The sequence below is a fragment of the Halichoeres trimaculatus genome, unplaced genomic scaffold, assembly GCF_033239565.1.
Source record: "Halichoeres trimaculatus isolate MK-OKI-2021-1 unplaced genomic scaffold, fHalTri1.1 fHalTri1_scaffold_13, whole genome shotgun sequence".
Classification (NCBI taxonomy): Eukaryota; Metazoa; Chordata; class Actinopteri; order Labriformes; family Labridae; genus Halichoeres; species Halichoeres trimaculatus.
The window spans coordinates 26,360,697-26,373,501 of NW_027437191.1; the positions used below are offsets into that span (position 1 = coordinate 26,360,697).

General features: G+C 41.6%; 1 protein-coding gene across 2 annotated transcripts in view; it reads right to left on the minus strand.

Moving 5' to 3' along the window:
• Positions 1 to 1,761: 1,761 nt before the first annotated feature.
• Positions 1,762 to 12,805, minus strand: part of hivep2a (HIVEP zinc finger 2a) — a 108,371-nt gene continuing 97,327 nt past the window's right edge. For both annotated transcript variants that reach the window (XM_074684733.1, XM_074684734.1), the window contains 5 exons: positions 12,059 to 12,160; positions 8,120 to 8,987; positions 7,893 to 8,001; positions 6,875 to 6,994; positions 1,762 to 4,659 (listed from right to left, as the gene is read on the minus strand). In XM_074684733.1, the coding sequence (XP_074540834.1) occupies positions 3,985 to 4,659; positions 6,875 to 6,994; positions 7,893 to 8,001; positions 8,120 to 8,987; positions 12,059 to 12,160 (1,874 nt within the window). In that variant the 3' untranslated portion in view covers positions 1,762 to 3,984. The remainder of the gene's footprint in view (positions 4,660 to 6,874; positions 6,995 to 7,892; positions 8,002 to 8,119; positions 8,988 to 12,058; positions 12,161 to 12,805) is intronic.

Below are 12,805 nucleotides of genomic sequence, written 5' to 3' on the forward strand. Positions count from 1 at the left end.
TGAGATTTGAATTACTCGTTTCAATTAACAAACTTTTCCTTTGAGCACACAGACTAAATCTACAGATCCAAAGTCAGCCTTATTTTTTTAAATGTATTTTGACAGCTTTACAGTTAAATATCATCCAATCAATTATTTCAGGGCTTCTTTCTTTCCATAAAAGCTTGTGATAATGCTGTGTATTTTATCTCAGTTTGCTGGAGGAAGCACGAGGAGTAACATGTAACTGGGAAAAATTTAAGTATCCCCACAAAAATCTGAAGGCTTGGCCATGGAGAGCCCCGAAAATTGGGTGATTCACCATGAAATTAATGTTGATCTATTACCTAAGTTACAAAAAAGAATCACCTGTCATCATGTTTTGAAACAGGTAGTATGTTTATATATGGTTTTTGCCGTATCTGTAGACAGCCTCTTGAAGATATATCAGGAACTGAAGCTTTTACTTTTCAGGTTGGTTTTACATTTCAAGACAGGCTAATGCAGGCAAATTTAGGACACAACAGTCAAACCAAAGATGTTAACCCAGGCAACAAACATGACTAAATAGTAGATTTTGTCTCATTACCTGGTTCTGAAAAAAGTCCTTCAACCCTCATATGATCCTAACGGGCATCTGCCCTATTCTCAGAAGGCCTGTTGGTGATATATTAATTTGGATTTTACCATACCAACTTTATTTATAAAGCACTTTTAAAAACAACCACAGCTGTAAACAAAGTGCTGTACATGTAGCTTAAATTAAAACGATAAAAACAGATAAGGAAATTTTGTTAATATTCTTACATCTGAACTTGTTTTCTGATTAACAGCCTTTTGGTTTTTGAACAAATGGGCTTTTGAATAAAATGCCCTCTGACTTTCTGACTGATGGGGTTTCTGAATTGTCTGACTAAAGGGCCTTCTGAATATGGGGTCTTCTGAATTTTATGACTAATGGGATAAAGGACCTTCTGACTAACAGGCTTTCTGAATTTTATGACTAATGGGGCTTCTGACTAATGGACCTTCTGAATTTTTGACTAATGGGTCTTCTGAATTCGCTGACAGTGGGGTTTTCTATCTTTCTAACAGCTCTATCAACCAAAGGGCATTCTGAGTTTTATAACCAACTTTCTTCCAACCGAAGGATCTTCTGAGTTTTATGACTAACAAGCTTCCTGACCAAAGGGCCTTCTGAGTTTCATAACCAGCTTTTTTCTAACTATGGGTCTTCTGAATTTTATGAAAAATGGCCCTCAGACTAATGGGCCTTCTGAGTTTTGACTAGCAGGCCTTATGACTAATGGGCTTTCTGAGTTTTACACCCAACAGGTCTTCTGATATGCGGATCCTCTAACTTACAAGCCTGCTGACTTACAAGCCTTTTGAAATTTATGACTGATGAGCTTTCTGACAATTGGGTCTTCTGAATTTTCTGACTAATGGGTCTTCTATTTCTATTACTAATGGGTATAGGGCCTTCTGTTGGCCTCTGTTGTTGTGGATTTCATGTGAAGCAGACAGAATGAGCTGAAGCATGTGTTCAGTGTGTCTTTGGGATACTCTAAGATACTGACAGCTGCTTCTGTGTCATCATAACTCCTTGCAGTATGTTGCCCCTTGACATAAAAGCCATTTAAGTTAGCTTCACAAGCAGTAAAAGCACAAACATTAAAACTCAGTCAGTACAGACATGAGAACATGGCATCAAAATAAGGAGCTGAGTCAAACCAGTGATTCTATTCATATTTATTTGAAAACAACAATCCTTTTTTCCACGTCTACTGCGCTTCCTTGTTGCAGCTGGGTTCATACATGATATTTGTATTAATTCCACAGAACACCGTCACAAACGTTACCCTTTTTATATGCACGTTTACTTTTTTTGTCCTTTTTTTGTGTTGTCGTCATCTGTAAAGAATGACTTTGTGCTTTGATATCTTCGAAAGAGAGAAAGAGATTTTTTTAAAGACATCATTGTCGTCATGATAAGTGTACATAACAGAGGGAGGATCCAAATAGAAAAAAGTCGTAAGAAGAGGATATACTGGTCAAATACACACTGATACAATTAGATACTGTACACACTCACATTGCAGCCTGCCCGACTCCACCCAGAACTGTCAAAGAAAAGAGCTGTGTCACTGAAACACCACAACCCCAAACCGCTCCCTTCAGCTCCTGATTCGAGGATTTAAAGTACGATTGTTGTTGCCTTGCAACAAATACATTCCCTGCTGGTGAGCAGAGTTTTGGCTAAATATTGCTTAGCTACACAAAAGATATCAAGAAGAAGAAGAAGAAGAGGAGAAGGAGGAAGAGGGATCACGGCAGGGTTAAAGAAAGCAGTGCAGAAAGCATCAATGTCACAACTGATAAATGTGGTTTTACAATTTAGGGTTCAGAGTGCAGAGCAGTTCTCCTCCGGATCAATTCAATCAAAAATAAAGTTTGCCAAAAAAAAAAAAAATGATCAGAGAGCTGGCTCTTCAAAGCAGAGATCCATTAAAACATAAGGTGCATTCATCAGAGTTTGGTGTTTTGTTGTTTCTAAAAGTGTCTTCCGGAAATAAAGCCGTTAAATAAAGAGTTTGATGTGTTGATTGCCATGGCCCAAATGTGCATCAATGCCGAGAAAATGTACGTAAAGGTTGGAGTTTGGGGGAGTTGAATGATTATTTACATGGACTGGAATGTTTCCCCCGTATGCAGAAATCTGAAGAGGAGTTTGTCATCAGCGTAGAGAGTGATACCAGCGAGAATCGAGGTGAAGGAGGAGGAGGAGGAGGAGGAGGGGGGTTCAAAACCAACAGCTGAGCGTAATGCCACGGTGCAATAAAAGGCGCGTTCATTCAGTTAATGCTGAGAGTGTAAAGAAAAGGTCACCACGAGAGAGAGAAAGAAAGAAAGAAAGTAGAAAAGAGAGAAACCACGAGCAGTGAGAAAATGTACAAGCCTAAATGTGATGATTTCTATGTGTTAAGTGCAGATAGATAGATAGATAGATAGATAGATAGATAGATAGATAGATAGATAGATAGATAGATAGATAGATAGATAGATAGACAGGTTGATAGACTCTTTATAACGTATGTTTTCATATGCTGGGTAAATATCATGGTAAATCTTACGTCTATGTGTGTTTATACGCCAGAGTAAACCCTCAGACGTATATAAAGAGGTCTAACATATATAAAGCCATATTACAGTGTACATATCCTCACCCTAATGTTAGCAATAGCAAAAACCCCCATGCTTTACATACATAGAAAAAGGCATCCACGACATTTAAGAAAAAATGTACAATTTTATGAAACATGGTAACAATAATAAATAGTATTATAGAATCGCTGCTGTACACAAAAAAAGCCATTTTTTAAAATTTCACTCATATAAAAATATGTTTTAGTGCAACCGTACGTAATAATAGCAATATCCATAACTTCACATCGCTTGTTGAGACTTTAAGGTGTCCATAACAAAAAAACAGAAACACAGGGGGAGGGTGAGGGAGAAAAGGGGAGGAGGGGGAGAAAGTTGCATTATTACAAAGCTGATACGTGATAGTATTTATTTACATTTACCTTCCTGCTTTGTCTGCTTACCAGAAAATAAGCAGCAAACAAACGTAAGAGTAAAGAAAAGGCACACACATCGCTGTCTGAGTGGCTGTGTTTGCTGACGTACCATTGAGTCCATTCCATGTCGTCGCTCAGATTTGGTCGGGCTCATGTGTTGGTGTTTAGTTCTCGTACAGGTAAAGGTGTTCACACGTCCTCTCTGAAAGTCTTAAATAAAAAGTCTCAGACTGCAGCGTCACACATGCAGGTTCAGTCTGTGTCTCTGTGATGCATCGTGTGATGAAGGTCGTCTTTGTAGAAATTGAAGTGTGTGTGTGTGTAAAGTGTGCAAAAGTCCTTTTTCCTCTCTGAGTCGCTCTTCATCCCTTCCTTTCATCCCTAAAGAAATAAAGTCCTCTGTCGTGCTCCTCCTCGTCTCCTCCTACGACACGTCTCTGCTCCTCTTTGTGCTTTCGGCCTCCCGCTCTCTCTCCAGCTTCAGACTTTTGGACGACGCTGGAGGCTGAAGGGTTTCAGATCCTGGGCTCAGCGGGCGAGGAGAGGAAGAGGAGGAGGAGGAGGAAGGAGAGGAGGCTGGGATTGACGGGTGGAGAGGAGGCCTCAGCTCCAGGCTGCTAAAGTGCTGAATCCCCGGTGATGGTGAGGGGTGAGGAGACGGGGAGTTCTGATGGAGTTGGGAGTCGGGGGACAGAGCAGGAGTGGAAGAGGAGGACGCCTTCTCTCCCACTCCTCCTACTCCTCCACCTCTCTCTGCGAGCTCCTCGGTATCAATGCAGAGCGAGGCGATGGCCTTGGTGCAGGTGCTGATGCTCTCTTCCTGCTCCTGCCTCCCCTCCCTCTCCTGAGGTGAGGGGTGAGGCGACGGGGCCTCCCTTGGCCTCTCACCTCCTCCTCCTCCTCCTCCTTGAGCTCCTCTCTCGGTGAAGGATGTGAAGTGAGCCTCGCTGGAGGAGTCCTCTGACGTGCTCTTCTGCAGCACCAGGCGGGACGTGCTCTGCTGCGCCCCCTGCTGGCCCAGAGGTGTGGTGACGGCTGTGGGGACGGAGTGTACCATCTGGATTCCTCCAATGGGGATCATGGGGAATGGAGAGCGCACCTGAAACAGATCAGGTTTGAGTCAGTGAGGGACGAGATCGGCAGCATTTATACTTCCTCCCTTATCCTAAAGACTCTGTGGTCACTCAGGAGCTGTTAACATGACAGTTAATACAACGTATTTAGGCTGAAAGGTAAAAGTTTTGCTGGGTTTCAGCCTCGGGTTTACACAAAAATAGTGTTTTAGCTGACCTAAAACGCAAACTTTTGACCATGGCCTCCAGAGAGGAATTTTTCTGAACGCTGTCGACACCATTGCTATGTTAACAGAAAGCCAGCATTTTCTGTGGAAACGCTGATGTCATGCTCTGCTTCGCACAAGTGCTTACAACAGTACAACAATACCGTTGTTACAATCGTCGTGGACCAAAGTATTGTGCTTGTGCTGCTCAATCTTCTAACTTTTTTCAACAAAATGTGCATCTGTTTCTCCACTTCTGCACTTAGTATTCACCAATACACCAGATGATCGGCTCAACTCTTCTTTGGGGCTTCTGGACAAGACAGTTATAGCGCCCACTACAGGCCTAGCATGCTTACTACAGGGCTTTGACATCAGGTAACACAGATATGGGCTGTGTCCGAAATGGCATACTAACGTACTACATACTACATGGTCATTGTGTATATACTGTATACTACATACTATAAGTATGATTAGAGTGCCAACCGTTTACACTGTAGTTTACTACTCAGTTTCCCATGATGCATTTCAAAACCTCCGACGACAAAAATTGGAAGCACACATAAGTCTATGGAAGCACACCAGGCTATCCAATATCTCTGTTGATTCTCCACATTTGAAAGTTTTAAGAACGTTTTAGGAGAGAAAGTCATCACATAGAATACCAAAATGTGGTCATTTGGACCATAAAACGCACGGATACAAATTTAATTGCGACATTTCGGACATTCTGTTAAGAACGCCAATATGCTATCGAAGAAACTTCCGGTCGGCTCCAAAACAAGAGCCCAATTTACAAAGCGTTAAAGAACTTAAAGGAGATAATAAAATATGCTTTTAATTTGGATGATTTTTAGTTAACACCGGTCTCAAGACGAATTCATCACTCTTCAAAAAATAAAAAAATGTTTACTGCTCGCAGACACCGCAGATGCTCCGTCTGTCGCCTCAGGCACTTTATTTCTACGTTTAGGTTTCCCTGTAGAGGTAAGTCCATTTAAGTTGCTTCTCATCTTGTCATCTCATTCACTATTAAGGGCCGTTTTCGAATTCGCAGACTTTACTAGCAGTGCCTACTGATTCGACCAAAATGTAGTATGCAGTATGCAGTATGCAGTATGCAGTATGCAGTATGCGAACAAATGTCAGAGTTGTAGTATGAGAAAAACACCCGGATGACGAACTGAATCGGTAAAAAAATCCACAGTATGCATCGGACCAGTCTGCTTTGCCTACTGTTGCCCACAATGCAATGCGCCTGGTCCCATATCAGAAGTTAAAATGGCAGAGAGCAGAGCAACAACAACCGGAGTAGCAGAGGAATATAAATGTAAGAGCCATTTCTTTTTTATCTTTATTAAATCCTCATCATCTCCACCACTGAAAGTCAACATAAAATGCTCTCTCTGGCAATATATTTGCAGATAAGTTACTCGTGGTTTGTTTACTTTGTACATTTTCAATAAAGTTTTTTTGGGAAAAAAAATCAGCCGTAGCCAACTTCCGTTTTCTTCAAACTGAAGACCAGCGTAGCATACTACAAAAATGAACCCAACTGAACAGTCATACTACATACTGCTTATGAAAGTAGTATGTAGTAGGCAGTGCCTACTACATACTACTTTCATAAGCAGTACACTTAGTATGTGTAGTACGTTAGTATGCCATTTCGGACACAGCCATGCTTTTAGTCCCTCAGCATTTCCGTTTAAATGCAGATATTTTTTACTGCGTTATAGCATTTTTGGATGAAACGTTGTCATGTAAATGGGCCTCAGATTCAGACTGTAAGATGGTCTTCAAACCTTTCAGCTATCTGAAATTTAGCTGACTTCTCTAAACTGGGTTAACTTATGAACTGATTCTGACGGCAGGTTTCATTGTGCGCCTGTGTTTTACCCAGAAGATGGCGGTGGAAAAAGTAATTACTGTCTTAAGTTTTCCTTCCTCATTAGGTCTACCGAGAGCCACACATCTTCACAGGATCTGCACATTGCTGAACCCAAAATCCAGTCTTTACAATGAACTTTACCTGGAGCTGAGAATGGAGAGGAAGGTGACTGAACAGGACTTGGTGAGGCGGGCTGGACTGGTTGCCACGGCTACCTGCCCGGTCCCGTTCACCTGAGGAAGGTGAGCCGGGATGGTGTTCCTAAAAACAAGGCAGAGGAGGAGAGACGTCAGTCTGAGCTCAGCGGTTATTCCTTTAACAAAGAAACTGAAGAAACCTGTTTTTATAATCTGAGGTTTAAAGGATTAGTCAGAGAAAACACACACACACACACACACACTCATATTACAGCATTAGTCACCTTAAACACTCATCGGTGACGTAGAGAAAGATCCTGATGTTATGTAAGATAAACTGATTGAAGAACCAGTCTGTGCCCGTCTGCAGCTCTGAGTAAAATAAACTTCTCTTCAACTTTCTATAACCCTGACCCTGTTACACACACGTGTTCAGTGTTTAAAACAAAGACAGCTTCAGCTTCATGTGTTTAGATATCTCAGTTTCTTTCTCTTTCCTTCATCTCTGTCCATTTCTTTATTACCTCTCTTTTGTTCCTCAGTCTTTAAAAAACAGTCCATACCAAATGTTGGGTTTATTTAAATCTTTAAATCTCGTTGTGGTGCAAGCTCATCACTTTTATCCCAGCTTTTTTTGAGATAACTTAAAAACTGGAAAGCCAAAAGAAAAAAAAAATCTTCCGCTGGTTCAAGGATCCAGTCAGAAAAAAGGAATAAAACATCTGAAACTTAAGATGCAACAGGTTAAATCAGATCAACAGAGCAGGATACAAACTGAGTGATCATATCATCTCTGCAGGATTAATGAAATAAAAAAGGGGCTGAATTTGGATTTATGGAACAAAAATAAAAGTTAAATGCTGTGTGAGGGCTGAGTGGAGGGTAGACTGGATTAAAGCTGCCAGGAGCCGCTCCACTTCACTCAGGAAGGATCAAATCTGCGATGCAAAGTTTACGTGAAACTTTAAAACACACAGAGGTTAATTCAGCCCTAAACATCTGACCTGACTTCAGTCTCTTACCGTCTCCATCTCTGTGCTGCCTCTACGGCGCCCCATAGGGTCCAGCTCCGTCTGACCCAGAACCCCCACTTGGTGAGCCGGCCTCAGGCTCCGAGATCCGGTCTGTGGACTGACACAAGCACAGAGAAGCACGACATTAGATCCTGAAACTGTTTATCTGAGTTAATAAACAACCACTGAACATGTACAGAGCTTCTCTCTCCTCCTGTCTTCACCCCTGGACTCACCCCTGGTGATGGAGGTGTTGGTGGAGCCCCCGGCGAGGAGAAACCGGACGGATCATCCCCTTGTGGCGTCCTCGAGGCGAAAGGTCACGCTTGAAGTCTCTTCCTGCGGGGGACGTAGGTCGAGAGAGGGGGGAGAGGAGCGACAGGTGTCCCCTCCTGGGGGAGAGATCACGTCTGTATCCCCCTGACACCCCCAGGTCCCTTTTGGGGGAGATGTGGCGCAGAGGGGAGATGTCCCGTCGGGGGGAGAGGTGTCCAGACCGGGGTGAGAGGTCGCGGCGTGGGGAGAGGTATCTGTGAGGTGAGGGGGAGGATGAGGGGGAGATGGGTGACGGGCAGCCAGAGAGGTCGAGACTGGGTGAGGAGAGGCGGGAGGAGGGTGAAGAGAAGTCAGGGGAGGGGACGGGGAAGTCTTCATCCATGGAGGAGGAGGAGGGAGGGACCAGGAGGCGGCCACCTCCAGCCCTCTGGGCGCCCCGCTGGTACTCCTGTCCCGCGAGGTCAGTGGGCGGAGCCTGTGGCGTGATCTGGATGCTTGGCACCGTAGTGAAGTATCCGAACAGCGGCGGCTTGTTGCTGTGACCCAGGAGGTCAGCGGCTGACTGATGGGAGGGGTTAGAAGAGGAGTGTGAGGACGCCACGGCTGTGATGGACAAGGCAGGGAGAGGGTAAGGCTGCGGGCTGGTGGAGCGGGAGCGAGTCTTAGGGGTGGAGTCACCGTCATAGTCGTCTTCATCGTCATCGTCATCGTCCACCTCATCGCCATCTTCTTCGCCGCCTTCAGAGTCATCAGCGTCTGAGAATTGATGATCTGCCATGGCTGCTCTTGCCAGCTTATCGGACGACCTTTGACCTTCATCTGCAACATCTGAGACAGGGGAAAGAAGAGGTTAATAGGGTTCAATGAGGAAAGGAGGGAAAGGAGGAAGGAATGCTGTGGATGAGCTGAGAGTGGAGAGAGATTCTGTGTTTGTGTCGATCCGTGGGCTGAAGAAGGATCAGAATGACTCAAAGAAAACTCAAACCTGCTCCCTCAGGCTCACAGCAATAAAACATACAACACAGTAGAACAGAGTTTATTTCAGGTTATTTCAGATTGTTTCAGACTCTCTGGTCTCTGCCTCCAGCCCAGTGTCAGACACTTCTCACTGTAAGCCAGATAAAAAATAAAACCTATCACCAAGACTTAGAGTCAACATTAAGCAAAACCCTGAACCTGAAGTCATAATTATGACTTAAAAAGTCATTTTTATTGTTGATTTTTCATTTTGTGTCATAAAACTTAATTACTCTATGAGGAAAACAAACAAAAAAGTGTTGTAATGAGATAAATGGCACAAAGCCTTTGAGTGAACTAAGATGATGAAATTACAAGAGAACAAAATCATAAGAACTTAGGTCCTACCAATAAAATCTAAGAGAAAACAAATTACATAAGGTCAGCTATGAGAAAAAAAAATCAACGAAAATGTGCCACAAGGATTTATTGATTGACTGATTTAAAAAGTTTAGAAATGAAAATTCAACTTTATTATTATCATTTAAGTTAAAAGACACTCTCATTATAAAGTGATTCTTTATTATTAGACATAAAGTCAAACCATGAGATAAAAACTCATAATTCTAAGACTTCACTCATAATTATGAGAAATTAAAGAAATAAAATAAAGAATTGTTAAAAAAAGTATTATAAAATTAAATTAAATTAAGTAAAAAAAATAAAATAAAATAAAAAGTATTTTTTTGATAAAAAACCTTGTGAGAAAAGATGTCAGAACTTTTGCTTAGCCGTTAAACTATTGGATTAAAAGTTAAAAAAAAAATCTTACTTTACATTTTCACAACAAGATCCTACTTTGGAGGCTAAAGTAGCGATTATACAAAACAAAGTCAAACTCTGAGATATGAAAAAGTCAGCCTTATGAGAGTTTCAGGTATAAATATAAAATTAAAATTGAACTTAAGTCTGTACATTTTTGTGATTTTTTTACACCTGAGTGAAAAAAAAAAAATTATGATTTGGAGAAACGGAGTCAGACTCTAATAAAAAAATATAAATTTTGAGACAGTAAAAGATTTTTACCATGAAAAGTCATCCTAATACAATAAAGGCTAAAAAATATGAGGTAGATGTTAAAATAATGAAGTTAAAAAATCCATTACTATATAAAAAAGTATGCAAATATGATATAAAGGTCTACTCCAAGATAAAAATGTGAATTCACAAGAAAACAAATTGGAATTATGATCTTACTGTAATACGTTAATATTTCTGTGAGCTTAAGCAGTGGTTATGACAAACGGTCAGCTTTTAGAATAAAAAAAGTCAGAATAATTAGGTTTAATATGGTATAAATATAAAAAATAAAAAGTCAAGTTTTTGGTCTATGATGAGGGGAGAAAAAAAAGTAATATTTTGAGGAAAAAAAAAACAAATGAATCCAGATAGATGCTGAAAACTTAAGATGTGTTTAAATTATTCTTTTTTGATGAAATTGTAAACTTATTGTACAAAAAGCCATTATTCTATGGATAAGGATTAAAATAATATTTTTAAAAAAGTCTCTACAAAATGGAAATATGAAACTATAAGAAAACCATTCAGACTTATTTGCTAAAAAGTCGTTATTATGTGACATGGTACCTTGTGTTTGTCATTTCTCTCAGTCTCATTTTTTAAAAATGTAGATTTTTATCTCTTAATCATGACTCAGTTTCCTTTAACACTGACAGACTCTGGGTTTTATGATTTTCTTCATCCAGTTTTTTCTCCTCTGCTAAAACCAGGCTTCCACAGCTAAGTGTGAAACTGGGGCTGAAACACAGGAAAGGTGTTTTGAGTCTTAAATTTATCAAAAACTGGAGAGACAAACGCTCGTCCTGATCTGGTGTCAGTTTTTTCAGATGTTTTCACCTGGCCTGATGTCAGAGTCTAAAAACACCCCTGTGATATTTATTTTCCAGGTTTTATGTGACTCCTGTTCTTCCGTCCAGAGGAGCGGAGTGTGTTTGAGTTAATAAATCGTATTTAGTGAGCGGAAACCAGATCCACTAACACTCAGCTACTTTTCCAGTTAGTCTCTTATATACAACCGTTTTTCACAGACCACAGATGTTTATGTCTCCACGTCTCACCGGCTGACTCTCTGCTGCTCAACCTGCGCCAAAACAACCCTCACAGTGTGTGTGTGCGGCAACTAAACACACACACACAGTAACACACACACACAGGGCGGCTAGAGAAAAACTGAATTTGGTAAACGTGATGGAAAGTTACCAGGAATCTGACGTCAGCTCATCGCTCATCGGTAACTGTTTTAAGACCAATCAGCTGATGTTTCTCAGACCAGCCCAAGTTTTTATTTACTCTGAGACACCTGCTTACCAGGAAACACAGAGAGGCTGCTGCTAGCTACACACACACACACACACACACACACACACACACACACACACACACACACACACACACACACACACACACACACACACACACACACACACACACACACACACACACACGCTCACACATATCCATCATGTATGGATCAGTCAGAGCTGAACTCAGCCGGTTCATAGACAAGCTGCTGAGTCTGCAGTCACACAAACACGATCCTCACATTAAAACACTAATGAAATAATAAAACAGCGTCTTCGCAGAGACCCATCCTCACTTCCTAACAGAGAAAAAAAGATGGTGGAGGATGTTTGTGTGTTTTCAGCAGCGTGCCGCGGTCCGACACGAGCCCTGGCCGTCAGGATGACTTCTGCTTTCCATTACTGTAATTGTCACTGTGGAGCCAAAAACACTGCAGGCAGCTCTCAACGGGACAGCAGGATGTCGCAGTGTGTGTGTGTGTGTGTGTGTGTGTGTGTGTGTGTGTGTGTGTATATGCATGTGTATGTGTGTGTGTGTGTGTGTGTGTGTGAGCCTCCTACCTCCTTCGTCCGCCTCATTGTCCTCCACAGACGACATGGAAACTCCTAACTCCAGACACTTTTTCATATGAGCCTTGGACTTCATGTGCTTCGTCAGGTTTCCTGCAAAACACACACACACACACACACACACACACACACACACACACACACACACACACACACACACACACACACACACACACACACACACACACACATACACACACACACACACACACACACACCATTTAACAACTTCAACATTACTGGAAACTGGAGGTTGTTTGTGTTGAGGCCCAGAAAGGCAGTCAGTGATTTTCTCCCCGATGTTTGTGACCTGAATCTGCTCGTTTTCCTTTCTTCAGGAAAATATTTTCTTGACTATTTATTCATGTTTTCATGTTTTCATCAGTAGAGAAATGAAGAGGGAATGTGGGTTAAATATGTACTAAAAAACAGCTGGTGGTGGTTGTGTAGGCGGTGGTTTGGTTTTGCTCTTGAAGTATGCATCCCATGTACGGAGGCTGTAATCCTCATCATGATGGTCTTTCTGGTTCGACTGTTAACTTTAAACCTTTACTGCACGACGTCACCGGCTCATTGATGCAAAAAATGTAACTCGTTATATTTCCTCTCCCCTCAAAATGTTTATAAGCATTTGATATTTAGGGGAGTAAACTTTTTCTACTTGTTTTCAAACAGCAAAAAAACAAAAAGGTCAGCAGATTTGTTTCTGCCTGATTTTCCCCTCTGGGCTTCTGTACA